Source organism: Anolis sagrei, chromosome 3 (genome assembly GCF_037176765.1).
Source record: "Anolis sagrei isolate rAnoSag1 chromosome 3, rAnoSag1.mat, whole genome shotgun sequence".
Taxonomy (NCBI): Eukaryota; Metazoa; Chordata; class Lepidosauria; order Squamata; family Dactyloidae; genus Anolis; species Anolis sagrei.
Genome location: NC_090023.1, coordinates 24,088,022 through 24,115,969, shown reverse-complemented (window position 1 = coordinate 24,115,969; position 27,948 = coordinate 24,088,022). Strand labels below are relative to the sequence as shown.

The window sequence follows — 27,948 nt, the reverse complement described above, 5'->3', positions numbered from 1 at the left end:
AGGAGAATTCTTCCTTTGGGTTAGAAATGCCCTCTTATCTGTTTTCTGGAGACATTGAGTAGGCTATTTAGTGTTATTGTGTACTTTCAAGTTATTTCTTAGTTAAAGTTAGTTTCTTAGTCACCTTGAAGGAGCTGGGGGTGGTGACAGCCGACAGGGAGCTCTGGCGTGGGCTGGTCCATGAGGTCTTGAAGAGTCGGAGACGACTGAACGAATGAACAACAACAACAAGGCAAACCTTTCAAGGGCTTTTCTTGGCAAGATCTCACCAGAGGGGGTTTGCCTTCCTCTGTGGTTAAGAAAGTGTGACATGCCCAAAGTCACCCACTAGGCTTCTGTGGCTGAATGGGGATTTGAACCCTAGTGTATTAAAACTTTAATTCACCATACTAGCTCTCAGTGGGCTATTTGGATAAAATATAGTAGTAGAGCATGACCTTTTCTATAAGCAAATGAATGAGCAGTCACTGAGGGGAGTTCCAGATATGTCAGATTGTCACTCCCAGTAGTTCTATCAATGATGTGAAATGCTGGAAATTCCAATTCTACATAGTGATTGCCAAACAATCCCTATGATAAATAACATGTAGGGGAAAGGGCAGCTTCAATAGCCAGTGTCCCATCAACTTCTATGTTTGTTTTTGTGGGGAAAGGTGAGTTCTACTATTTATAGGAGGCATTTTCAAAGCTTGGAATAGCTACTTTTTTTTAGAGTTGGGGGACTACGGGTGATGAAGTCCCAAAACATCATCCATGTTCCCTTAACTGTCCCAAAATTAAGTTTCGAAAGCTGTGATGCCTATTATGGGTGATGTAGTCCTCCAAGTAGAGAGCTGTGGTTTAGTGGCTTCACTATGACTCTAGCGACTGGGGATCAAATCCCCATTTGGATACCTCAGGATGCACATTTATTCAAGCCCCCGGTGGTGCAATGGGTTAAACGCTTGTGCCAGCAGGACTGCTGAACAAAAGATCAGCGGTTCAAATTCATGGAGAGAGGGTTGAACTCCCTCTGTCAGCTCCAGCTCCCCATGTGGGGACATAAGACAAACTTCCCACAAGGATGGTAAAGCATCAAACATCCAGGTGTCCTTGCAGACAGCCAGTTATCTCACACTAGAAGCAACTTGCAGTTTCCCAAGTCACTCCTGACACACACACATACACAGACACACACAAACTTTTATTCAAATAGAGGCATGTTAAAATCTGAAGAAACCAGAAATTCCAATTCTGTTCTCACGCATTTCAGATGAGGGATACTAAATGACATTATTATGCTGCACACAATAATGTGCACAATATGTGTGTGACATTTTCTCTTTCGGAAGGAAAGTGTGCCGGCGTCAGACAGTTCCCTTGGGAGGAAAGGCAAGGGCAAAAGCAGAGACTCTTTGGGACAGAGTCAAGGGAGGCCTTAGAGAGGATCAGAAGGAGCAGAGTTGGGATGGGGATGACAGGGTCTAAAAAGCCAGAAAAGTGCTTGTGGTTGTTGTTGTTTTGCACTGCAACCTAGGAAGCACCTCAACAACTAGACAAAACAATGGTTAAATCAAATAGGAGATGTCATTCAAAGTGCAAAGTTGGGCACAATGTAGAATCGATGCAATTTGATATCACTTCAACTGCCACAGCAGAATGCTATGGAATCCTGCAATTTATAGAAGGATAAAACACCCGGGACAGCACCTGGGAAAGTTACTTTGGGAACTTTGACATATGTGAGCTGTAGTTACTGGGATGTTTAGTTCACCTACAATCAAAGAGCATTCTGAACTCCACCAATGATGGAATTGAACCAAATATGGCACACAGAACTCCCACGAGGAACAGAAAATATATATCAGTGATTGCTTTTTTTGGGAGGAGGGGGGAGGGCGCCAAAATACTGTTTGCTTACAGTTGAAAATTACCGAGGGCCTCCTCTGTGCGCAGGATTCCATACTTCACACTTTAACAACACAACCGTTCAATGCTAAGGCTTCCCGCCAAAATGGAACTGTAGAGGAGAGTCTACTGAACAAGCCAGTACCTGCCGCATACCAGTACTGCCATCTGTTGAGGAGGCATTACTTTTCATTCAACCCTCCTATGTTTGGAGTTGGACTGGATGGCCCTTGGGGTCTCTACCAACTCTATAATTCTATGCCCCCCCCCGCTTCCCCCCCCCCCCCCCCCCCTGCTGCTCCTCCAAAAGCTTCTTCCTCCCGTAGCCTTTCAGGCGCGCCCTGCCACCCTAACCCAAAGGTCGAAAAGAGCGGCGTGGGGAGCAGCTCCTGTTCCCTCCGAGGGATGTGGCAGCTCGGCCGGCACCTTCCAAGGCGGCGCGGGGGGCGTTACAGCTCCTTCCGACTTGCCAAACCACTTCCCTCCCTTGCTCTCTCTCTCTCTCTGCCCGTTCCCCATCCAGCCCCATTCCGGAGTGAGCGTGGAGCCTCTTGGAGCCTCCTTCCTCTTCCCAAGGCGGGTGGGTCAGGGGCCAGGGCGGAGGAAGGGCCCGAGGAGGGCGACCTGTCTCCTCGCCTCCCCCTTTTCCTTGGCACAGCGGCGGCGGCGGCGGTGGCGCTTCCCTCCTTCGCCTTCCTTCGCCTTCCCCTCAGGCGCCCTGCAGCCGCTTCGCCCAAAGTTCATGCCCCTTGGAGAGTTTGCAGAGTTTGGAGAGTTTGGAGAGGGACGCGCCAAGCCGGGAGAGAAACTCTCCTGCCCTCCTCCGGCTGTCAGTCTTGCGGGAGAAAGGTGGCCTTCTTGCTGGCTTCCCTCTTCGTCCCCCTCCTGCTCCTTCTTCTTCTTTGCCTGCAATAAAGACTTTGGGCCGAGCAGCCCCAGTCCCGATGCACCGCCTGGCCCTCCTCCTCCTCCACTTGGGAGCCTTGGCCAACTTTGGGGACCCGGCCGCCCCGAGCGGATCTATCCGAGCCTTGCGGGCGTCCCACCTGCGCAGAGATGGTGAGTGCGTGTTTTGGGCTCTCCTCCGCTTCTTTGTGGGTTGAAGGGGAAAGTGGACCAGAAGCCAGGATGTCAAAGCCTGGCAGTGATGGATGGGGGCCCTTTGTGCAAAGAAAAGAGGGGGTTTGGCTCCTCCAAACAGAGGGCAGGTGGGTAAGAGACTGAAAGGGAACTTTTGAAAAACCTTCAGCTCACCACATCTGGTCAATTTATGCATGTATTGTCGAAGGCTTTCATGGCTGGAATCACTAGGTTCTTGTAGGTTTTTTCTGGCTATAGGGCCATTAGGAGAAATGCCTCTAGAACATGGCCCTATAGCCCGAAAAAACCTACAAGAACCTAATTTATGCATGCTAGCTGAGGGGAGGGGAAGGGGATTCTAGGAGTTGTAGTCCCCCCAAAGGAACCTGTGCATACTTCTCTGTCCCTCTTCCAACTATCCTTTCCAGATAACCTTTTGCAAAGTAGCTTTTTGAGTTGTTGTGAGTTCCATGTGGATGTCCTATAAGTGATGAAGAAGCAAAACACTACTAAGTTTACCCTTGACATGAAGTCTGGTTATGTCTGACTCTGGTGGTTGGTGCTCATAGAATCATAGAATCAAAGAGTTGGAAGAGACCTCATGGGCCATCCAGTCCAACCCCCTGCCAAGAAGCAGGAATATTGCATTCAAATCACCCCTGACAGATGGCCATCCAGCCCCTGTTTAAAAGCTTCCAAAGAAGGAGCCTCCACCACAATCTGCGGCAGAGAGTTCCACTGCTGAATGGCTCTCACAGTCAGGAAGTTCTTCCTTATGTTCAGATGGAATCTCCTCTCTTGTAGTTTGAAGCCATTGTTTTGCATCCTAGTCTCCAGGGAAGCAGAAAACAAGCTTGCTCTCTCCTCCCTGTGGCTTCGTCTCACATATTTATACATGGCTATCATATCTCCTCCCAGCCTTCTCTTCTTCAGGCTAAACATGCCCAGCTCCTTAAGCCACTCCTCATAGGGCTTGTTCTCCAGACCCTTTATCATATTAGTCGCCCTCCTCTGGACACATTCCAGCTTGTCAATATCTCTCTTGAATTGTGGTGCCCAGAATTGGACACAATATTCCAGGTGTGGTCTAACCAATCATCTTCATTTCTAAGCCAAAGAGCCGCCATTGTCTGCAGACGCCCCCAAGGACATGTGGCCAGCATGATTGCATGGAGCACTGTTACCTTCCCACTGAAGCGGTACCTATTGATCTACTCACATATGCATGTTTTTGAACTGCTAGGTTGGCAGAAGCTGGGGCTGACAGCGGGAGCTCACCCTACTTCCTGCATTTGAATTGCCAGTGTTTCTGTTAGCAAGTTGAGCAGCTCAGTGGTTTACTCCACTGTGCTGCCAGGGGCTATACATGAATGAATAATACATAAATAAACAATGATTTCGCAGCAGAAGGAAGTCCCACTGAATGGACACAGTCTCTTGTAGGTGAGCATATGAATGTGTCTAAAGCTGAGTGTGAAGTAAACTTTTGACACAGAATGGAGCCTAAACCCCAATTTCACCAGCTTCACCTTGTCAGAAAAGAAACCACCTCCACATATTTGTGGCAATGGAGACCTGAATACTATAAACAAACTTAAACCAATTCCATATGGATGTCTTATAAGTGATGAATAAGCAAAATGCTACTTGTATTGTCGAAGGCTTTCATGACCAGAATCACTGGGTTGTTGTGAGTTTTCCAGGCTGTATGGCCATGTTCCAGAAGCATTCTCTCCTGGCATTTCACCTGCATCTATAGCAGACACCCTCAGAAGTTGCAACATCCACCGGAAACTAGGAAAATGAGGTTTATATTTATTTATTTTATTTATTTACACCATTTATACACACTTATTTATACCACTTTTCTCAGACCTCAGACAACTCAAAGCGGTTAACAACAGCAAAATTCAATGCAAAACATCATAAAACGATTATGGGACAGTTAAAACAATAGCATCATCAACAATTAAATATCAATATAACAATCATTAGGGTGGGAGAATGAATTCTTGTCTGTTTGAGGTAAGTGTGAAGCCAGACTTTGAAACTGCTAGGCCATTAAATGCTAATCAAGGTGGCCAATTGAAACATTCATACCTACCACAAACAGACAAGAGTTCTTTCTCCCACCCTTGACAACCCCATTTTCCTATTTCCAAAAGACTTTACAAAAGACCTGAAATGTCAGGAGGGAATGCTTCTGGAACATGGCCATGTTGTTGTTGTTGTTGTTGTTGTTGTTCATTCGTTCCACTCTTTGTGACCTCATGGACCAGCCATGGCCAACATTTTGCTTATTCATCACTTACAGGACATCCACATGGAACTGGTTAATGTTTGTTTATGGTATTCAGGTCTCCATTGCCACAAATATATGGAGGTGGTGTTTGTTCTGACAATGTACAACCGGTGATATTGGGATATAGGCTCCATTCAGTGTAAAAAGGTTATGTCACACTCAGTTTTGAGACACACTCATATGCTCACTTGCCAGAGGGAGCCCCCAGTGGCGTAGTGGGTTAAACCCCTGTGCCAGCAGGACTGAAGACTGACAGGTCACAGGTTCGAATATGGGAGGAGCGCGGGTGAGCTCCCTCTATCAGCTCCAGCTCCTCATGCGGGAACATGAGAGAAGTCTCCCAAAAGCAAAAACATCCAGGTGTCCCCTGGGCAACATCCTTTCAGACTGTCAGTTCTCTCACATCAGAAGCGACTTGCAGTTTCTCAAGTTGCTCCTGACACGACAAAAAAAAAAACTTGCAAGAGACTGTGCCCATTTGGTGGGACTTAACTGCTGCTGAGAAATCATTGTTTATCTATGTATTATTTATTCATGTATAGTGCCCAGTGGTGCAGCGGGTTAAACCTCTGAGTTGCTGAACTTGCTGACCAAAATATCAGTGGTTCAAATCCAGGGAGCAGGTGAGCTCCCACTCTGCCAACTTAGTAGTTCAAACACATGTAAATGTGAGTAGATCAATAGGTACCTCTTAGCCCCAGCTTCTGCCAACTTAGTAGTTCAAACACATGTAAATGTGAGTAGATCAATAGGTACCTCTTCTTTGGGACCTTGGAGGCATCTATGGACATGCTGGCTCTTTGACTTAGGAATGGAGATGAGCACCACCCCCCAGAGTTGGGCACGACTAGATTTAATGTCAAGGGGAAACCCTTACCTTTAGCACACCTTTCTTCTTGAACCTGAGAATCAAAGTAGCTTTTAAAAGTAATACATGGACCCCGGTGGTCTTTTTACACTCTTTTTACATCCCATATAGCCTACTGTAATGTGCTCTATGTGGGGTTGCCTTTGAAGATTATTTGTAAGCTTCAAGTAGTCCAATGGGCGGCAACCAGATTCCTCACTGTAGCAGCGTCCAGGGAGCACACAATTGCTGTTACATCAGCTCCACTGGCTGCCAGTCTGCTACTGAGCATAATTCAAAGTGCTGTCTCTTGCCTATAAAGCCCTAAATGATTCTGGCCCATCTTACCTGTCTGAACGTATCTCCTTCTATGAACCACCTCAGAGATTAAGATCTTCTGGGGAGACCTTGCTCTCAATCCCACCTCCTTCACAGGTGCAACTGGTCGAGACGAGAGACAGGACCTTCTCAGTGGTGGCCCCTTGGCTGTGGAACTCCCTCCCCAGTAAGATTGGATCAGCTCCCTCCCTCCTGGCCTTCAGGAGGGAGGGAGGACATGGTTATGGAACCAAGCCTTCAGATAGGAATTGTAGTGCAATAAATGTGTATGGAATATGTACAATAACAACTGGAATGGCTTCATACTATGATAATGGTGGTTTTAATAATTGGCACAATGTTTTAAATATTATAATTCTTCTGTTTGAATGTAAATGTCTGTTTTAATTCTATGTTTTTATGGCATTGCATTGTTGCACATGAGTCCCCTTCGGGTAAATGTGATAGATAGATAGATAGATAGATAGATAGATAGATAGATAAATAAGAAGCATTTTAAATATAAACATACAAGGCTATTTTAGCAATGCAGTTAAACTATATGCTGACCCATATTCATTTAAAACTACCAAAATCCATGCCAAAGACAAAAGAAAATATGCTCACAACAGGGCATGTTCTTGGACAAGTACAAGTTGAAGAACTGGATGTAGAAAAGGTATGTGCGTGCACACGGCAAAAGGTGCTGTGTATCCCACATTATGTTTGAAACCATGGACATGCCCTTAATGGAGAGCAGGACATCTAGAAGCACATGGGTCTATCCAGGACCACTTTATGCACTACTATGAATTTGTACTGTAAAACATGATTGTGTGGCAAAAAATGTATGGAATTAGGGGGTCAATAACCATGCAAAATGAGCTTCAGTATTTTTAAAGTTACCCAATGCACATAAGTGAATATACTATCAAAGTGTTGTCGAAGGCTTTCATGGCCAGAATCACTGGGTTGCTGTGAGTTTTCCAGGCTGTATGGCCATGATCCAGAAGCATGCTCTCCTGACGTTTCACTCACATCTATGGCAGGCATCCTCAGAGGTTGAGAGAAAGTCTGCAGCTTGGTCTCCCGACATAGAAAGCCTCAGTGAATTGCACCTGTGTAGCATCATTCAAATGTACCTACAAGTTTCACATATTTTATATAGACAGTAGGGCTGGGCGGTTTCGTTTCGTTAATTCGTAATTCGTTAATAATTCGTTAATTTTTTTAATTACAAAACGATAACGAACCATTCTGGAGCAATTTTTTAAAAAAAACGAATTTTTAAACACGTTTTGTAAATGCTTCGTATTTTGTTATTGTATTCATTTCGTTATTGTTCTGAGGTCGTTTCGTTATTATTTCTGCATGTCTGGGGCAAGTTTTTTGTTTAATTAGTGAAAAAAAATTATAATATCACACCAACAGTCAACAACAGAGGGAGAGGGAAGCTTCAGAAGTTTTTGGAGGTTTTTTAGCGTATTTCGCGGTCACGTCCGCCATTAACGGATCGATTCGTTATTGTTTTGGAAATCGATTCGTTAATGTTTTGTAATTTTTTTCACATTTACGAAATTTCGTAAATATCGAACTTTTTAAAAGGAAAATTTTGTAATTATTTTAAATAACGAAACGCAACCCCCCCCCCCAAAAAAACGAATCGATTTTAGAAACAAATTTTTCCGTTGTTACCCAGGCCTAATAGACAGATGTTCACAAAGTATGAAGTAGTCCATACCATATACAGATATATATCTGTGTTCATCCAGTGAGATTCCATCCAGTATTATTTAAATGGGAAAAGAAGGGGTTGACTTGGTAAGCACTGGGTTACTGATATATTCCAAAAGTTTGATTGCTTGATCTAGAAGATTTGACCAATAAGGGACCAGATGGGTCTATATCCCACTTGTGTTGCTTTTGCAGAATCCCAGTGGCTCAGTTGTTGACATTTAAACTGCACAGTCTGTAATAACAAGGTTGGGAAAGACCTTTGCCTAAAATTCAATACTAATCTACAGATGTTTGGATACATATAAAGGATATCATAGGCTCTTTCACTTCCACTTAGGTAGGAAAAAAATGCAAAGATACAGAATGGGGGATGCGTGGCTCAACAACAGTATGCGTGCAAAGGATCTTGGAGTCCTTGTGGACAAGTTAAGCATGAGAAAGCAATGGGTTTAGGCACCTAAAAAAGCCAATGGGGCCTGCAAAAACAGGAGTCTAGTGACCCTTTCACACTTGGAATCACAGTATGTCCAATTTTGGGCACTGCAATTGAAGGGAGATGTTGACTCTAAGCTGGAATGTGTCTAGAGGAGGGTGACTCAAAGGATCAAGGGTCTGGAGAACTCCCCTATGAGGAGGGGCTTCAAGAGCTGAGCATATTTAACCTGCAGAAGAGAAGGCTGAGAGGGGAGACATGATCAATATGTGAGGAGAAGTCATAGGGAGGAGGGAGCAAGCTTGTTTTCTGCTGCCCTGGAGACTGGGATGCAGAACAATGGCTTCAAACTACAGGAAGGAAAGGAGATTCCACTTGAACATCATTAGGAAGAACATCTTTTCCATAAGAAGCTGTTCAGAAGTGGAACTATCTGCCCTGGAGTGTGATGGAGGCTTCTAAAGAGAAGCTGGATGGCCATCTGTCGGGGGTGCTTTGAGTGCAATTTTCCTGCTTCTTGGCAGAATGAAGTTGGACTAGATGGCCCACCAGGTCTCTTCCAACTCTAGAATTCTATTATTCTAATTCAAGATTATGAATGTCAAATTAAATGAGTCAAAGAGTAATGAAAATAAAATGCAAGAAATTGAAGAAAGATGGAACCGGGTCAAGAATTTTATTATGAATAATTCTAGAGATCACTGTTGAATGTTTTTATGTTGAATGTTTTTATATTGTGTAAATGCTATTTTAGATTGTAAGTCACTCAGAGCACCTTGGTGGAGAGCGACTAATTAAGAAATAAAGTGAAGTGAAGTGAAATGAAGAAAATTGCTATATATTTTTTACCTGAGGTAACATCTTTCCAGGAAACTCTTGGTTTTTCGATGTAACTTTATGGTCAGTTTCTAGCAGAAGTTGATTATAGAACTGGCATGGTCAAACTTTGGTCCTTCTGGTGTTTTGGATTTCAACTTCCAGAAATACCAGCCAGCTTACCGGCTGTTAGGAATTGTGGAAGCTGAAGTCCAAAACACTTGCAGGACAAAAGTTTGTCCATGTCTGTTATAGAATCATACCAGAGGACTAGAGATTTCTCAATTGTGTATTTTAATCAAATCTAGAAATAATCAAATCCACACCATCAAACTTGCAAAATATTGAGGGCCAACTGTAGTTATTAGGCTTGGTTGATTTTAAAAAATGGTTCAAAAATTCCGAATTTTTCTAAAAAAATTTTTTGGAACTTTACAAAATTTCAGAAATTTCCAAATTGGCTTGTTAATGATTGTGCAATATGTGATAAGCAAGATTTGAAAGTATGGGATTTGTAGTATCTTTTTAGGTAACTCACCGAAAACAAAGAAAATAACCAATGGCCCTGCCCTTTTTGCCTTGGAAACTGATTTCACAACTTTAGGAAGGAGAATTTGTGTTCAATGAGTGGCTTGAATTGATGGGAGATCTAGTTCCTGTTAGGTGATGTGGAACACAAACTAAAAAACTCTGAGGCCGATAGACCTGCTACAACATTTACTTTTAAAAATGTTGGAGTGAGTGCTTTGGTTCCTCCGTGTTGCTCTTTCCACGCACACCACTCACCCACACACTACCCTCACGGTTCCCACCCGTCCCAAACACCAACAGCAGCAACAACCCACAAGCGGCAAGGCAACCTGCCCAGCCAGTCAGGCAGCCAGGCAGGAAACAGGCCTTCTCCCAGTCCTTCTTCTCTACTTGCTTGCTTGCCCGCCATGCTCTTCTTCCAACCTCCCTTCAACACAACCTCCCTTCCCTTTGTCTTTCTCTTTCCCTTCTCCCTCCTCCTTTTTCTCTTCCCTTCCCAGCTCTGAATGAGCCTCTGAGCCATGTGCTCCCCAAAACTTCTCCCCTGATTGGCTGGGAGGCAAGGAGCCTCCCAGAATGCAAACCACTTGCCCCCCAGCAGGCTAGCAGAGGGCTGAAAATATGAGGAATAATTTCTGACTCACCTCCTGAATCGTAACAAAAATGGCAGAAAAAGCTTCAGAAGGGCAAAGGGACTTCTGTTTTTTTTAAATTCTTTGAAATTGCTTCAAAAAGGTACTTTTAACAAAATTATTATGAGCTACGAGTTATCCGATGCGGCTATATCCATGCCTAGTTGTTATCACAGGAGTAATGGCACGTGCTTTTGCTGAATGGACATGTTTATTTGCCAGCAATTTTAAGATGGTGGAGTGACTCATCATTCATATTCCATCCCCTCTGCTAGTGTGCCTCATCCTGCTGTCCCTATAAACAAAACAAGACAAAACATTAAGATGCCAAGAGTTGAATAACCAGCTTTATGTCTTCCTCTCTCTTGCCCTCCCCCCTCCCCCTACCATTCTTGAGCCTTGTATAGCTTTACTGAGTATCTTGCAGCTGCGATTTTGTGGTATCGTTGGACTTCTCATTATCTTGAGCACATTGTTTTTAGTTTTCCTGAATGAATTGCCTTGTTTTGTTTCTTTATGGGCAGCAGCAAGGGGGGGGGGGGTCAAATGGAGACAGGAATGCAGAAGGGATACAGCAATGAGCACCATCACTTCCCCCCTGCTGTGTAAATATTATACATTCAAGAATTTACAGCTGCAAAGCAGCTGGAATTCAATACTTCTCCCCAGCAGATGTTTACTAAGGGAAGCCCTTGAAGGAATAGTAGCACTTAAAGATCTCACACAAGCTCCCCTGGACTGCAGTAGACCTACTATCTCTTGTATGGAGTCATTTCCCTTGGTCAACGAGTCCTCTCCTCTACTGAGTTCCAGGTAGTCAAGTTATACAGAATCCCATCTTCATGAGTTTGTTATGTCTTTATGCAGAGCTTAAGAAAAAAAAGCAAAACAACACTACCTTTTCTCCACCATTCTTTAAAGCAGGACTCAGAACTATTCTTCTCTCCAGATATTAGACTTTATTGACCTCAGAATGTTGTGAAAACCATCTTTGATACAAATGAGAACATGTGCAAACATCTCATATATGCCTAAATCAAAGTCAAGTCCACCCAGTCCACCATCTGAATAGATTCCAGTTGGGAAGGTCATGAGCATTTGATGCTATTCTAGACTTTACAAGAGCTATCCAAGGTGCTGAATCTGTTTGGTGGGGTAGGTTTCAGCATCTTGGATAGATAATTTTAAGAATGGAATAAAACCCAAAGGAGATTCACTGTATTCTTTACATGGAAGCCACCATTGCCCAGGTAGCTCTGGGAGGCTTATAAACAAAACTTGCACAGCTCATACAGGGAAAATTGAAGACCCAGTTGGATGAGATGGTCCCCAGAGAAGAACTAATATCCAGGCTAAAAACGGAGAGATGTGGATTAATATCTAGCTAGGTGATCAGTCACTGTCTTCTAGCCTAGCCTATCAACAAATTTTTTCAGTGTACATAAAAAGGCAGAGGGAGATATATACATAAAAGGAGATACGTTTGAATATATCTCCCTTTATGAGCCAACTAGAGCTTTAAGATCTGCTGGGGATGCCCTGCTCTCGGTCCCACCACCTTCGCAAGTATGACTGGTGGGGAAAAATGACAGGGCCTTCTTAGTGGTGGCCCCTTGGTTGTTGAACTCCCTTCCCAATGAAATAAGACTGACCTCTTTTTCCGGAAAAAGCTATAAACCCGGCTGTGTACACAGGCATTTGGGAAGTAGGGTAATATGGAATTTGACCTCAACCTTGCAATCTGAATAATGCCTATGGGAAAACCAAGAAGTATGGAAATCATGACTGGACTTCTTATGTTTTAATTTGTTTTATAATATTTATATGTTTTAACTGTTTACATGTTTTAACTTTATAATTTAATATGGTATGTTTATTGTTATGTGCATGATGTGGCATTGAATTTTTGCGATAGTTTGTAAGCTGCTCTGAGGTCTCTTCGAGGTGAGAAGGGCAAGGAATAAATATAGTAAATAAATAAATAGCTTGATCCTCATAAAATATAATAAACAAAGCATTAGACCAGAGAAAAATGTTAAAGTCATACTCAATTTTTTCTTCCTCTCCTCACATGAGGCCAGCTGGAATACACTAACTGGGATTCTGGAGTTGTATTAGAAGACCTAGAGGTTCCTAGAGATATGCCATCTTCAGGTATTTGCTAGGTTTTCCAGCTGAATTCTATTGCAATCTCAGGGAATCATACCTAGAGAGGCCATTTTACCCTGGGTAAAGGTAAGTGAAACCACAAATACCACTTTCATGTTGACAGTGGTCTTACTGTTATCCTACACTCCTACACTCCTACACATATCCTACACTCAACTCCCAGGGATCCCAAAGTAGCTAGATCTTCATGTTCTCTCTATGCCTCCCCTACCCATTGGAAAGTGACAGCAGAATGGGGACCTCCCAGGCCTTGAGAGCTGATGGGCCATGGGAGTTTTGTGTGGACATTCAAAATGAGACATACACCTGCGTAGTCTGAACGTACACTTCTTAAGTCACTAACAGGATGCTATATAATACACACACTGTGATGTCCGCTGCTGGATTTCTGCTATGAGCATTGGAAACTACTTGCAAAAATAGTCTATCCTTTTCTGTAGTCACTTGTTGCTTCATATCTAGCTACGTGCCACACGCCACCTGTACTTGCTGGAAAGGTAGCAACACCAACAGCACTTTTGTGACATTCTGTACTGTGTCTTAACCACTGCTTGGGAATTGCTGGAATAGAACAGATGGAATTTTCTCCCCCTATAAAGCCTGCTTTCAAAAATTTTAATTTCCTTTTTTATTGAGGAGGGGGAGAAGATTCTGTACTGAGCATGTTCCAACATTGCTACTTTAATTGCAATGTGAGGACAAAAGTTAATTCAGTAAAATACTCTGGGCTCATGTCCAGATTTCAACAACCTTAACTTTCAGCTTTGGGAAGGGGAAAAAAACATCTTGAGGGGATCCAGGACTACAGAATACCAGAATTAGAGGCTGGAGCTCTTGAACAAAACAAGGTTCTTTCATTAAATGGAAAATAACCATTTGGATTAAAGTTGCCAGTAGCCTTTGGACACAATGTGCTTGTTTAAATAATTGAATAGTTTGGATAAGTCAATTCCATGTATCTTTTCACTCAAAGCAGACTTTTCCTGTACCAAGCCAAGTATATACAAAGGCAAGTGTTGTAGTACCTTGGAATCAAGCTGGTTTGTGGTGGTTTTCAATTCCAAAGGCAAAAGTCTAGCTGGCAGACACAAGATGTGTGTGTAGGGTATGGGAGAAATAAATGAATAGATAATCTACAAAAAAAAATCTCACAAGAACCTGCTTCTTATGGGGGTCAAGGGAGGATTCATAATGATGGTGGAATGAATTTCCCTTTCAAAGGTAATGCAGTCAGAAAGAATGGGCCATTTTAGCAGTTAACCAAATAATGTTTTCTAGTTCCTACCAAAATGTCTTCCCACCACAAACTACTTTGACCTCTTTACAAGCACTGACAAAAAAGGAGTGTTTTCCATAGACAATGAAAGAAAAGCAATGTTTTAGCCTAGCATGCATCTTTCCATAGGTTTTTCCCATGTTCTCTGTGTTATGGTGCAAAGGGAGTGTGAGGGTGCATCTACACTGTAGCATTAATGCAGTTTGGCACCACCTTAACTGCCATGATTCATTGCTGCCGAATCATGGGAGTTGGTGTTTTGCAAGGTCTTTAGCCATCTCTGCCAAGAGTGCTAGTGCCTCATCAAACAACTCCCATGATTTGGTAGCATATTGTTGTATTGTTGTATTGTTTGGGCTTCGGCCTACTGTAAGCCGCATCGAATCCTTTGGGAGATGCTAGCGGGGTACAAATAAAGTAATAATAATAATAATAATAATAATAATAATAATAATAGAGCAAAGTGATCTCAAAGTGCATTCTACTGTGTAGATGCACCCTGCAGCATTAGATTACTCTGGATGTAGTGCTAAACCTTGATTTGATGCTATAAGAGGAGACAGAGGGTCCTTCCAGGTAGGCTCTATATGGCAGGATCTGATCCCAGGTTTTCTGTTTATCCCAGATTATCTGGCAGTGTGGACTCCTATAATCCAGTTAAAGCAAAAACCTGGGATCAAATCCGATGTACAGGGCCTGTCTGGAAGAACATCAGCCTTGTATACTTTCTTCATCCTTCTTGCATGATGAACTGATTTTAACTTTCAGTGCTTATTTTCAAAACATATGCAAACCATCGCTTGCTGGTTCAGGTCCAATGTAAATTTAGCTTCAGATCATAAATTGGCATTACATCTGAATCAAGTCCTTTGTGAACCCAGTTCATGGCCTGCATTCTGATGTTAATCCTAATTAGAGGAGAACTATAAAAATCAGTGGAATTTACTAGGCCTGAGTAACAACGGAAAAATGTGTTTCTAAAATCAATTTGTATTTGGGGGGTTTTTTTGTTTCGATATTTAAAATAATTACAAAATTTTCCTTTTAAAAAGTTCAATATTTACGAAATTTCGTAAATGTGAAAAAAATTACAAAACATTAACGAATCGATTTCCGAAAAAATAACGAATCGATTCGTTAATGGCGGACGCGACCGCGAAATACGCTAAAAAACCTCCAAAAACTTCTGAAGCTTCCCTCTCCCTCTGTTCTTGACTGTTGGTGTGATATTATAATTTTTTTTCACTAATTAAACAAAAAACTTGCCCCAGACATGCGGAAATAATAACGAAACGACCTCAGAACAATAACAAAACGAATACAATAACAAAATACGAAGCATTTACAAAACGTGTTTAAAAATTCGTTTTTTAAAAAAATTGCTCGAGCATGGTTCGTTATCGTTTTGTAATTGAAAAAATTAACGAATTATTAACGAATTACGAATTAACAAAACGAAACCGCCCAGCCCTAGAATTTACCTATGTATTAGTTCACCATTCAACAATTGAGTCAATGATCTACTACAACTGGGATATTTGGCTGTTGAACTGGGATTGAAAGTAGTTATTGGGAGATTTATCAAATATGCTTCCATAATTTTCCTCCCCACCCTGAGCCCATTCTGTTTATTTGAGTTCAACAAAAAAAAAAACATATATATTTTGAGTGCCTTTTTCAAACCACCCACCCTTGATTAAGGCATGTTTATATGCAATTTAGAAATGACCACAATAGTTTTGGTACATGTTAAACATATGTGAATGCTGCTGACGTCATGTGAAAAATGCAAAGATTTCTAATCACATTTGGCTCCACAATCAGTGAGGAAGACATAGAAGTAGGCTTGTATGTACTACACTGGAATGCTCAGGGGAAACTTCTCAAAAACTTTGCATTGTTATTCATCTAAATATAACTTCACCAAACAAAATCCACTTGTTGTTGAATCAACTGTGAGAGCCGTTCAGCAGTGGAACTCTCTGCCCCGGAGTGTGGTAGAGGCTCCTTCTTTGGAAGCTTTTAAACAGGGGCTGGATGGCCATCTGTCAGGGGTGATAATGCAATATTCCTGCTTCTTGGCAGGGGGTTGGACTGGATGGCCCATGAGGTCTCTTCCAACTCTTTGATTCTATGATTCTGTGCAATCTATAAAAGAAAATGCATATAGTAGCAAATCTTCAACATATCTCTAATCCTAACACAGGATCTGTCAGTTACAGCATTTGCTTGGAATCGTGATGCAGCACTAGCTCTTAGCTACACTGTTGTCTCTTAAGAATTAAAGTGACTAGGGAAATTACGAATCTGAATCAGCTGTAATCAATACAATGGAGTCCCACAAAGGACCTGGCAGTCTCTGTCTCGCTTTATCAGATAGATGTATATCACACTAGGGCAGATATTTCAATTATAAACTCCCCAGTCAGTCTGAGAGTTACGGTTACTTTTAAGCAGCTGAACGGTATTATCAGCACCAACCTTTAAGAACCCATTAAAATACTTCTGTCACGCACTTTTTATCGCAAGGTTGCTATAGTTCATAGAAATAGAATTTCATTCTTCTGTTTCTGAAAGGAGTGCAGACCAAAGATAGCAGACAGACAGTAGGAATTAACTCTGCAAAGAGATGAAGAAAAACCCTTTCCAGTCACCTCAATAATTCCCACAACCTTGAACAGACAAAGATGTGATCAGCATCCATTTCATCTTAAGTCTTTAAATATTACTGTTTTGGTGTTTCTGAAAGCGCTCGTAGCTGTGTTATTCTGCTGAATTAAACCCTGGTTCACTTCATTTATTCCCCATTCACCTCAAATTTTATGTAGTGTGTGAAGTGAAAGCATTACCTAAAGAGACAAGGAGTCCCAAAACAATGGGTTTTGAGGACATCAGCAATGGGAAATCTGCACTATTATCCACTCAGCAATTGAAACAAATAGTGCCAAGAGTTCATGTTCCCTTGTCAAACTGCATTCATATGCACAGTCAGTATTGTGCTAATATTCATGGTATTTTTTCATAAGCCATAGTCGGACATTTCATGACAGTGATTTCAGTTAATTATTAGGGGAATTGCCCAAACAATAAGAATAACTCAGCATTGGAATCATCTACTTTGTGGGGCTTTCATTTACTGACATGCAAGTAGTAATTAGATGGCCATTTCACAAAGATGCTGTACAAAAATGGCTAGTAGTTCCAATATCAGCAAGATGGGAAATCCACTCTAGCTTTAGGATAGTTTTCAATGAAGTAATTTAAGGTGCTGAACTTATTTTAGTATCATCTTGGATAGATCATTGAAATCTTGGATTAGATACACTGCCTTACTGACATGGGACCCACCAGCTACCATTGCGTCCTACATTCAAGAGAAGGTTATGCTAGGTGACCTGCATGGGAGAATCATTTCTGACTCTAACATCCCATGATATTCACTGCACCATCCTGTGAAGTGGACCTTTTGCTCATCCAACCTGCTACTACCAAATGTCCAATAAGGCTTTATTTCTTCTTCCTGCCATCACGACAGTGTGGGACTTCTGCTTGTCCCAGAAACACTTTTGTGTGACTTTCTTGTGAGTCTTCACTTCTGACCACTGTCTGTGAAGCACCCTTAGAATGATCTAACTGCTGCCACCTTCTGCAAAAAACCTGTCAAAAATATGTGTGACAATATAATAACAATAATAATATGTGTGACAAAATAATAATAATAATAATAATAATAAGAAGAAGAAGAAGAAGAAGAAGAAGAAGAAGAAGCATTCACATCATCCATTCCTAAGCTGCTGCAAAAGATCGCGCAGACAGACTACAAGCAGAGGCATAACACTGTTGCGCAGATGATTCATTGGAACCTGTGCCACAAATACTATCTGCCTGCAAAAACTAACTGGTGGGATCACAAGCAGGAAAAAGTTACAGAGAATGAACGCACCAAACTCCTCTGGGACTTCTGGATTCAGACAGAGTTTTGGAGCATAATACTCCTGACCTCACAATCGTGTTAAAAAACAAAGTATGGATCGTTGATGTTGCAGTCCCAGGTGACAGCAGGATTGCAGAGAAACAACTGGAAAAGCTGACACGATATGAGGATTTAAAAATCAAACTGCAAAGACTCTGAGTGCAGTGCCTAAAGACCTTGGCCTGCACTTAAATACAACAGGCGCTGACAAAATTACCATCTGCCAGCTGCACAAGGCCACCTTACTGGGATCTGCACACATTATTCGCCGATACATCACACAGTCCTAGACACTTGGGAAGTGTCTGACATGTGATCCAATACAATAGCCAGCAGAGCGTCTGCTGTGGACTCATCTTGTTGTGCTTCAAACAATAATGTAATAATAATAATAATAATAATAATAATAATAATAATAATATATTTTATTTATATTGTGCCCTATCTCCCCAAGGGGACTCAGGGTGGATTGCAGTACACATATATAGCAAACACTTGATGCCAATATACAATTAACAAAGTCAGATTGTACATAAACAGAGGTAAAGGCTTCCCATCTTTGTCTATCTCTGGCATCTGGAGGCTGTGCTTGACTCCAACCATAAGGGTTGCTGTCGCTTCATCTTCCATGCCGAGGAGCTTCGTTATCTTTAGATGCTCTCCCAATTGAATCGCAGGTTTGTCCACATGGGTGCCTTTTATTTATCTACTTACATGAGCTACTCACCTAGCTGTTTTTGAACAGCTAGGTGAGCAGAAGCTGGGCTGACAGTTGGCAGCTCACCCCAACCCAGGCTTGAACTGTTGACCTTTCAGTCGGCAAGATTTTCTTCAGCTGGCAATTTAACCCATTGTGCTAAAACCTGGCCTTATCAATATCATGGACAGAGTAATCAGTATGGTAAGTCCTATGACCATTTACAAGGTCTACCAAAAAAACCACAGTCCTTTATTTTTGTAGCAATAAATAAATAAATAAATAAACGGGAGGTGGGATTTAGCTTTACATATAAAATGGAAGGGGTCTGTTTTCTGGTAATATGGCTGGGATGTCACTGTTGTTGGTCCTCCTGATCTGTCTAACTGATACTGAGTAGCTCATGACAACTGACATCACAAAAATTAAATGGATTTGGGGTTTTAAATTGATTTTTTTTGAAGGTGTTGGGATTGCATAACTTTTGGGAGTCACACAAGAGCTCTGGTATCTCTAATGAGATATAGCTTTTCTCACACATTCTGGAAACCTCACTGCCCAAACAGCCAAATTCTGATGGAACCATTGCATGCAATCAATTTAGCTTTATTTTGTGCACCACACAGGGGCGGCTCGTCCATTACGCGAAGTAAGCGGTCGCAGAACACTTTTTTTTTGCAAGGGGTGCAGAGGCGCCTCTGTAAATGCCCCTCGACCGCCACTTGAGGAGCACCCCTCAGCTCACAACAGCCCTAGCAGTCGGGGGGTGGGGGAAGCATTGGCTTTCTTTCCTCACTGCCGGGCGATCCTCTGTCTCTCTCTCTCTTGGTCCCAATGGCTGAGTAGAAAGTCAGGAGAAGAGGTGACTTTTGGTGCACGCCTCCGGACCCAAAGCGGGCCAGGCAAGGGAGCAAGCGCAGCAAGTGTAGTTACTGGGATGTATAGTTCACCTACAATCAAAGAGCATTCTGAACTCCACCAATGATGGAATTGAACCAAATATGGCACACAGAACTCCCACGACAAACAGAAAATATATATCAATGATTGGTTGGGGGGGGGGGTGCCAAAATACTGTTTGCTTACCGTTGAAAATTACCTAGGGCTGCCTCTGGCACCACACTGACATCAAGTACAATTAATGCAGTCATAAATACTTTTTAAAAGCAAACAGGTGGCACTACATCACAATTTGGACTTTGCCATATGCTGAAAAGAATGGCTCTATATACTTCAAACCAGGGATGGGCAAATCTGGCAGTTTAATTTTTTTTCTCCAAATTAGTGTTTATACTTTCTGACTAAAAATGAATGCAGATGAAAATTTCACTCACTGATCTGGAATGGGCAAGTCTGTAAACCTTTGGCTTCTCTAAAAAGTAAAATGGGTTGAGGAGAATAAATTGTAATCAAAAGCAACTGAAATGAAATTCCCAGAACAATATCCCAATATCCACTCCTCAACTGTGTAGCTTGAGGGTGAGGAAAGTGTGTTCTCAACTCTACTTTTGAAGGTCTCAATGCTCTCTACAACTTTTTAAAATCAAAAGTGAACTTCCACTTTTTTTAAAATAAAAAACAGCAGAAAACTGAGCCAAATCCATCTGCAGCCCAGACTAACAGGCAGTCACCACCCCACAAGCTTTCAGAAATGTTGAACTGCCAAAACCTCACTCACCCATATCCCAGCTGGACAGGGGTTCTCAAAATGTGGGTTCCCAGGTGTTTTGGCCTACAACTCCCAGAAAAACCAGCCAGTTTACCAGCTGTTAGGATTTCTGGGAGTTGAAGGCCAAAACACCTGGGGACCCACAGGTTGAGAAACACTGAGCTAGAATTACACCTGAAAGTGATGCATCATCTTTTTGGGTTGCCTGGGGCATGGCCAAAGGAAACTGTTTGGGCTTGTATGTACCACACTGGAATGCTCAGGGGAAAGTTTTCTCAAAAACTTTGCATAGTTACTCATCTAAATATAACTTCACTATACAAAATCCACTTGTTGTTGAATCAACTAACTTCTAGGCACCATGTGAAGATTTTACTTCTTTACTTAAGTTTATTAGAGATGGTGAACTCCAGGTCTACTTTTAAAACTCAAATTATGATTATGTGGTCTCTATGCCGTACATTGGTGGCTGACAGTATTTTAATTTGCTTTTACTGCTGCTTGGAGATGTGGATTCTTTTTATTTGCTGTAATTGTGTTTTAAGTGCCATTGCGGCATAAAGTAGCATAAAATTATTTCGGATGAACAAACACACTGTCTGAACACAGCATGGGCCATGATGATGTTGCCTCAACTGTATGTTTGCCATCTCAATGTTAATAAATATTTCAGTGACATTTCAAAGAATGGTGGCCTAAATGAGCAAACATTTTCTCTTTCTCTCTTTGGAGCATTACATGTCTCTACTCTTCTGGAAAGTCATAAATTCTGTGTGATGTCAAGCTTCCTATTGAATCTGAGTAACTTCTGGTCTCATTCTTCAGTGCTGATCTTTGTCCTGTGCTTTAAAAGGCAGCTTCCTTCATTTGTACTCCAGCAGTCTGAGCACTCGGCACATTGGCAACGGTGCAATAGAACAAACATCGCTTGCGGAACAGACTTCCTGCTAGCCTCCAATAGTCCTGCTGTGTATTTAGGATGATACGAGGTTGAACTGCATGAGAAACATCACAGAAAGTTGAAAATACAATGAGCTTGACCTTGCTCCTTTCCACTGAAATAATAATATGGCAAGGTTCCCAGTCAGCATGAGTGGGAGTGGTGGCTGTCTTGTTGTCTGCATACTGCAGTTTGCTACTCAGAAAAAGAGACTTTTTGCAATACCTGGTGTTATATACATTTAGATTGCCCATTCTGATGAAGAGGATCAATCCATAAAGTAGTGATGGTCAATAATATCATCTACTTGAATGTTGGCATGTGCCGTTCAGGTGGCAACACGAGAAGGAGCACCAAGGGATCATACAGTGCTCCACTGTGTATTGTTTTCATTCATATTGGTGGAAGGTGTCTGACCTAAGTTTTTCCACATCATTTGGTAACCACATCATCATGACAGGAAATGTTATTTATTTTCCACACAAGTGCTCAGTGTTGAATTGTAAGTCAGAGAAGGTTCATTTTAAAGTACCATGAAGAGACCTTTGGAGATATTATGTCCTACTTGCAGCCAGCAAAAAAATTCCTGCAGCCATAATGCTTGCATTGCCCATAAATACTATACCAGTTCTTTATCTGATTCTAGCGTCTTATATATAATTACCCAGGGGATATTAACAGCTTTCACAGTAGCCACATTCAGAGGTTAGCAGTTGCAAATTATTTGCAAAGGGTGACCTTTTATGCCATGTCATAAAAGAGGAAATGTATCAACCAAAAGAAGTCAACAGAGCACAAAGGTTTGCACACACTTGGTTAACACATATAGGCACACGTAAAATGCACTACAACAATTTAAACAGAAATTCAGAGCAATTGGCCCTGCATATTTTCATGTTTCACTCGTGCAGAATTAATTATTCACAGATTTGATTAATATCTTCTCCCAAGGAATGTCTAGGTCTTCCAGTGAGACACTCTAGTCAACGTTTACCAGAAATTCATAGAATACTTTTCTAGATACCTGTAGGTCTTCAAGTATGATTCTATAGTCAGCTTTTGGAGAGCCTAGAAATTACTTGAGAGGTGTTCTCTCATATTAAAAAATAGTGGTATTCATAACTGCATCCCGCCTTGACAAGCACACACATACACTTTTACGGAGGTCCTGCACCCCTAACCTCAGTATATGTAGAGGGCCTGCTGCATATCACTCTTGTAGGGGCTGATGTGACTAGATGCCTTATGTGTCTACTGAGGCCCCTTCCACACACCTGTACAAAATCCACTGGATTGAACTGGATTATATGGCAGTGTGGACTCAGATAATCCAGTTCAAAGCAGATATTATGGATGATCTGTCTTGATATCCTGGGTTATATGGCTGTGTGGAAGACATATAATTGCTCAGTCTAAAGGTTCACTGAGCAATTTCAAAGCTTCTGCTTCCTTTCTTGTGGTTTGTTCTGTTTCAAACAGACACGAACAGGGCAGCCATTCAAACTGAGGGCACCTTCAAATAGTGGACTGTCTTTAGGAAAGTAAGAAACATGTTAACTCTACATGGTATTCCTGATACAAAATGCCATTGTTGAATTCTCCTTTTTGGATTTCTTTTTTGGAGGGGAGGGCATTTTCGAGCTGCGGATGGTTGAATCCATGGATGCAAACTCTGTGGACACTGAGGGCCAACTTTACTCTAACAAAGCTTGCCTATAGGAAGCTGAGAATGGAAAGGAACCAGCTGCCAGACAGAGTAAATATTCATTCAGAAGTTCACGGAATTAATGGTGAGGATATCATCAATTCATGTCCAGCTTCATTTTTACCTGTTCTTTCCTCGTGTCTCTATTGCCTGAGTGCCAGCACGGGTGAAAAAGTGCGGCAAGGTAGGATTATTCGGATGAAATAGCAAACATCTATTTTCTATTGAACTATGTTCCCTGTCTCATATACTATTACATTCTCTTTCATGTTCTCTCTCCACTCTCTCTCCGGCTTGTGTTATAACTGCAGAGTGGTACTTCCTTAGAGGAGTGAAGCAACATAGGTTTAATTGTTCTTAGGTTCTGAAAGACCCTGCATTTATGAACGACTTGGATTAGTAACAGAATATAAAGCTCTTCACTTCAAAATGTTAGCACTGAAACAAGAGTAGTCCAAACCTAGGAAATTTTATCTAGTCTTATGTAGTCATCTTACATGATTTTATGGAGGAAGTTACTCAAAACTAGAACACAAGTTTAATTCAGAAAAAAAGTGTCTGTGTATGTTTTAGTACACTGTTTAAACAACAAGAAATTTCTATATAGTTTCCTTTAATTGGATTTTGTGAAAAAAATTCAATACTTGCTTTCTCAGCTTTTCTCAATAGCAACTCATTGCACCAAGATAATTCAAATTCATTTTTCTTTTATTGCTTTCATATCTCCTGTGGTATGTGTGCATATCAAACCCTTTCCCTGTCTTTACCCTGACTTACCCCTACCCACATTTTTTACATTGTCTACATATCTTCCTAATCAGCTATAAAACTATAGTAAAGTTCCATGTTTCTTATAACCACAGGCTTTAACATAGTTTTCTCTCTGTACAAGACCACATGCTCCAACAATTGCTATTAATTTCCCAGAGAGATTGGTAAGTCTGTTCCTTGACACTCTGTTTTGCCTTTCGAAAATGCATTGTTAAAAATTCTTAGTAACAGTTGCCAGATCCATCAGCTCTTCGGAGCCCTGCTCTTTCTCCTGGGATGGAAGAATTTGACATATGAAATAGTTTTGTGACAGATTTGGCAGAATAGTAGTAGTAGTAGTAATAGTAGTAATAATAATAATATAAAATCCGTTTAATAACCCACCCTATCTCCTTGAAGAGACTCAGGGTGGCTTAGGTAAAGGCTTTCCCCTGACATTAAGTCCAGTCATATCCGACTCTGGGAGTTGGTGCTAATCTCCATTTCTAAGTCAAAAAGCCAGTGTTGTCCATAGACACCTCCAAGTTTATGTGGCCAGAATGACTGCATGGAGCACCATTACCTTCTCACCAGAGCAGTACCTATTGATGTATTCACATTTGCATGTTTTCGAACTGCTAGGTTGGCAGAAGCTGTGGCTGACATGCTGCTCCCTGGATTCGAACCTGTGACTTTTTGGTCAACAAGTTCAGCAGCTCAGTGGTTTAACCCACTGTGCCACCAGGGCGGCTTACAACAAAATAAAACATTCGATGCCAAAGGTAACGTATAACTAATCATAAACAAGCTCAATAAAAATTATAAAAGCAACTTAAATAAACAAGACATAATACAATCCACACCATTACCGCATATTAAATCCTTAAATCTCTTTAAAATTTGACTAGAATTATTGGAGAGAAGATGGTAAACAACAGATTAACGAAGGTAGATGTTCAGCAACTAGGCAAAGGTACATATAATGTATAATAAGTCCTTCTCCTCTCCATAAGCTGAAGTGCATAGATGTGTTTTTAAAGCTTTTAAAAGCTTTTAAAAAGAATTTTCAATTCTTTGGATGGTAGTTCCAGAGGCGGGGAGTGATCATGGAGAAGGCCCCCTCTCTTATCCCCACCAACCACATTTGAGACGGGAGTGGAACCAAGAGGAGGGTCTCCTCCACAATCCGCAGCACTCGTGTTGATTTGTATATGGAGAAGTGGCTTTTCAGTCATGGCCCAAACTGTTTAGGGCTTTATAGGTAATGACCAGCACTTTTATGTAGCTGGGAAGCAGACTGTCAGCCAGTAGAGTTGTCATGACATAGGAATTCTCAGCTCCCTGTACGGCACTTCAGTTAGTAATCTGACTGCCAATCTCTGAACCAGTTGCAGCTTCTGAACTATCTTCAAAGGCAGCAGTACATACTAGAGAGTGTTGCAGTAATCCAGGTGGGATGTGACTAAGATGTGGACTACCATGACCAAGTCTGGTGTCTCAAAGTTTTAATTGTGTGAAGGTGCTCCTGGCCACTGTTGGCACCAGGGGTTCCAGGGTCAATGATTAATCCAAGATCACTCTCGGACTGCACACCTGTGCCTTCAGGGAGAGTGTGACCCCATCCAACACAGGTAGTAACTCCACACCCTGGTCTGCCTTCCAGCTGACCAGAAGTACCTCAGTTTTGTTTGGCTTTACTTTCAACTTATTAACCCTCATCCAGTCCATCACTTATACAGGCACTGGTTTAGGGGCAGGACAGCATCATTGGCATTTGGTGTGAAGGAGTAATAGAGTTGGGTGTCATCCTCATGACATTATTTTTAATATTTTGATCCTTGCTAAGATTTTGGAATGCCTTGGGATAAACCCAGAGGGGTCTGTCCCAGGATGTATAGGAGGCTGGCAGGAGAGGGAATTTAATTTTGGTTTGTGTTTAATAAGAATTTGCCAAAATTTGAAAACGTTCTTCTTACTTGGGATGGAGAGAAATTGAGATTCTTCTTTAAAAATAAACATATACAGGAGAAGCCAAAATGGACCATCTAAGGCTTTGGTTTTAATATTTCAGAAGCTATCTGTAGTGCCGAGTGAAGGTTCCTCTCTCTCAATTTCTGAGTCTTCTCATGTTCAACATCTAACAAATACAGCAAGCAGCTACAGCATGATGTTCTCTATGAAGGGAAAGTAATTCATGTGAGGTTGTTTTGGCCCAAATACCCTAAAGGCATAAGATTCTATCTGATCTTGGAGGCTAATCAGATTCAAACGTGGTTAGTTCTTGAATGAAATGAATACCTGATACTGTTGGCTAGGTTTCAGAGGAAGTAACTTTCAAAACCACCTCTCAGTATTCCTTGCCTAAGAAAACCCTTTGAAATTAATGGGGTTGCCATACATTGTCCGGATCCTTGAAGGTGCATAAAAATGCTCTGCTGTCCTCTGCTATATCCTGCCTATCCCACCACCTGCCAGTCTTGATTCCTGCTATTTCCCTCACTTTCTTTCCATTTTCCCAATTATTATTTAAAAAAAAACCTTGTAAAAATCAACAAAATAAAGCAGCATACCATTAGAAACCCATAGCAGCCAGTTTCTGACAATTCAAAGAAATAAGAATGTCTTTACTTGCCAGCAGAAGAATAGCAAGCAGGGAGTCTTCCTAATCTCCTAAGAGGAGAAGTTTCAAATTCTGGGAGCAGTTCTCAAGAGGGCCCTCTCCTGTTAATACACCAAATACACCTGAGAACATAGTCACACTTCTCTTCAAGATCTTAGAGCTATAACGGGTTCATACAGGGAGATATTTTCCTTGAAACAGCTTGCACCCAAGAAAAAACAATGAAACATTTAATGTGACTCATTTGCATTATATAAACATGCGTACAATATATTTCACTTACATATGATTCCAATTTGCAAAATATGTAATTATACAGCCCAGATTTGGAAAACTAGAATTTGGCAACCCTATAGCACCGGAGCAGTGGGTTAAAGCACTGAGCTGCTGAGCTTGTTGATCGAAAGGTCGCAGGTTTGATTCCGGGGAGCGGCGTGAGCTTCCGCTGTCAGCCCTAGCTTCTGCCAACCTAGCAGTTCGAAAACATGCAAATGTGAGTAGATCAATAGGTACCGCTCCGGCGGGAAGGTAATGGCACTCCATGCAGTCATGCCGGCCACATGACCTTGGAGGTGTCTACGGACAACGCTGGCTCTTCGGCTTAGAAATGGAGATGAGCACCACACCCCAGAGTCAGACATGACTGGACTTAATGTCAGGGGACTACCTTTACCTTTACCTATAGCAACATTAGCTGAAATAAAGCTGGAGTAAAGCTGTGCACAGTGATCTCAGTGTGAAGTCAGTCTTACACCCTAAGTAGGGTCCCTTCCACACAGCTGTATAAAATCCACATTGAACTGGATTATATATGGGCCAAATGATGGCGTGCGTGCCAAGAGATAGGGTGCTGCATGCTGTAGGTTTGCCACCACTGTCCTACAGAGAAAAAATCTGTCAGTATCAACCCTGCTGAGATGAAGTTCCTACTCACAACTCACATAACTTTTTTTACAAAATAAATAATACACACATAACACAATGCTGTTGTATGACTAGAATTGACTCAATAAAATAAAACAGTATTTTGCTATATAAAAAAATACCTTTGTTGGAAATGGAGTTGAGGCCAAGAAAACCCAGAGAGTGCTAGCTATGCTTTTGCCTTGTGAAACATCTGTTCAACACTTCTGAATCCGTTAAGAAGCTGTGCAATTCTCTTGTCTCTTGTATTGAAAAGCTTCTGAAGGTGAAAAAAAATCCAGCTCATGAGAGAACTGAAACAAGGCGAATTGCTAGTATTTCAGAACTACCAGTTAAATTTAAACTCATACAGAATTTCTTTGAAAATAATAAAGCTGTCTATTTTTAAATATAAGTAGTTGATTAAATGGAGGCTTTCATGAAATAATCCTCTGTTATGAAAAACCTTTAGGTGTTGCAACTAATTACAAAACAAGGCACTGTGTGGATAACAAACTGTTGTGAATAAACAAATATGAGATTGTTGATCATCTTGCATTGCAGTTTGTTTTGAATGAGAATTTACAAATGTTCACAAAGCGTTTCATATTTAGGATGGAAATAAATTGATTTGAAAAGTAGAATATGAGAGAAAATAAAATT

At 41.5% G+C, this 27,948-nt stretch overlaps 1 protein-coding gene across 1 annotated transcript in view; it reads left to right on the top strand.

Annotated features, from left to right (window-relative positions):
- The first annotated feature begins 2,241 nt into the window (after positions 1–2,241).
- The window catches only part of PDGFD (platelet derived growth factor D), a 223,008-nt gene continuing 197,301 nt past the window's right edge, over positions 2,242–27,948 (top strand). Inside the window, 2 exon segments of the mRNA XM_060771039.2 lie at positions 2,242–2,775; positions 2,777–2,946. Of these exon segments, the coding sequence (XP_060627022.2) occupies positions 2,630–2,775; positions 2,777–2,946 (316 nt within the window). The 5' untranslated portion in view covers positions 2,242–2,629.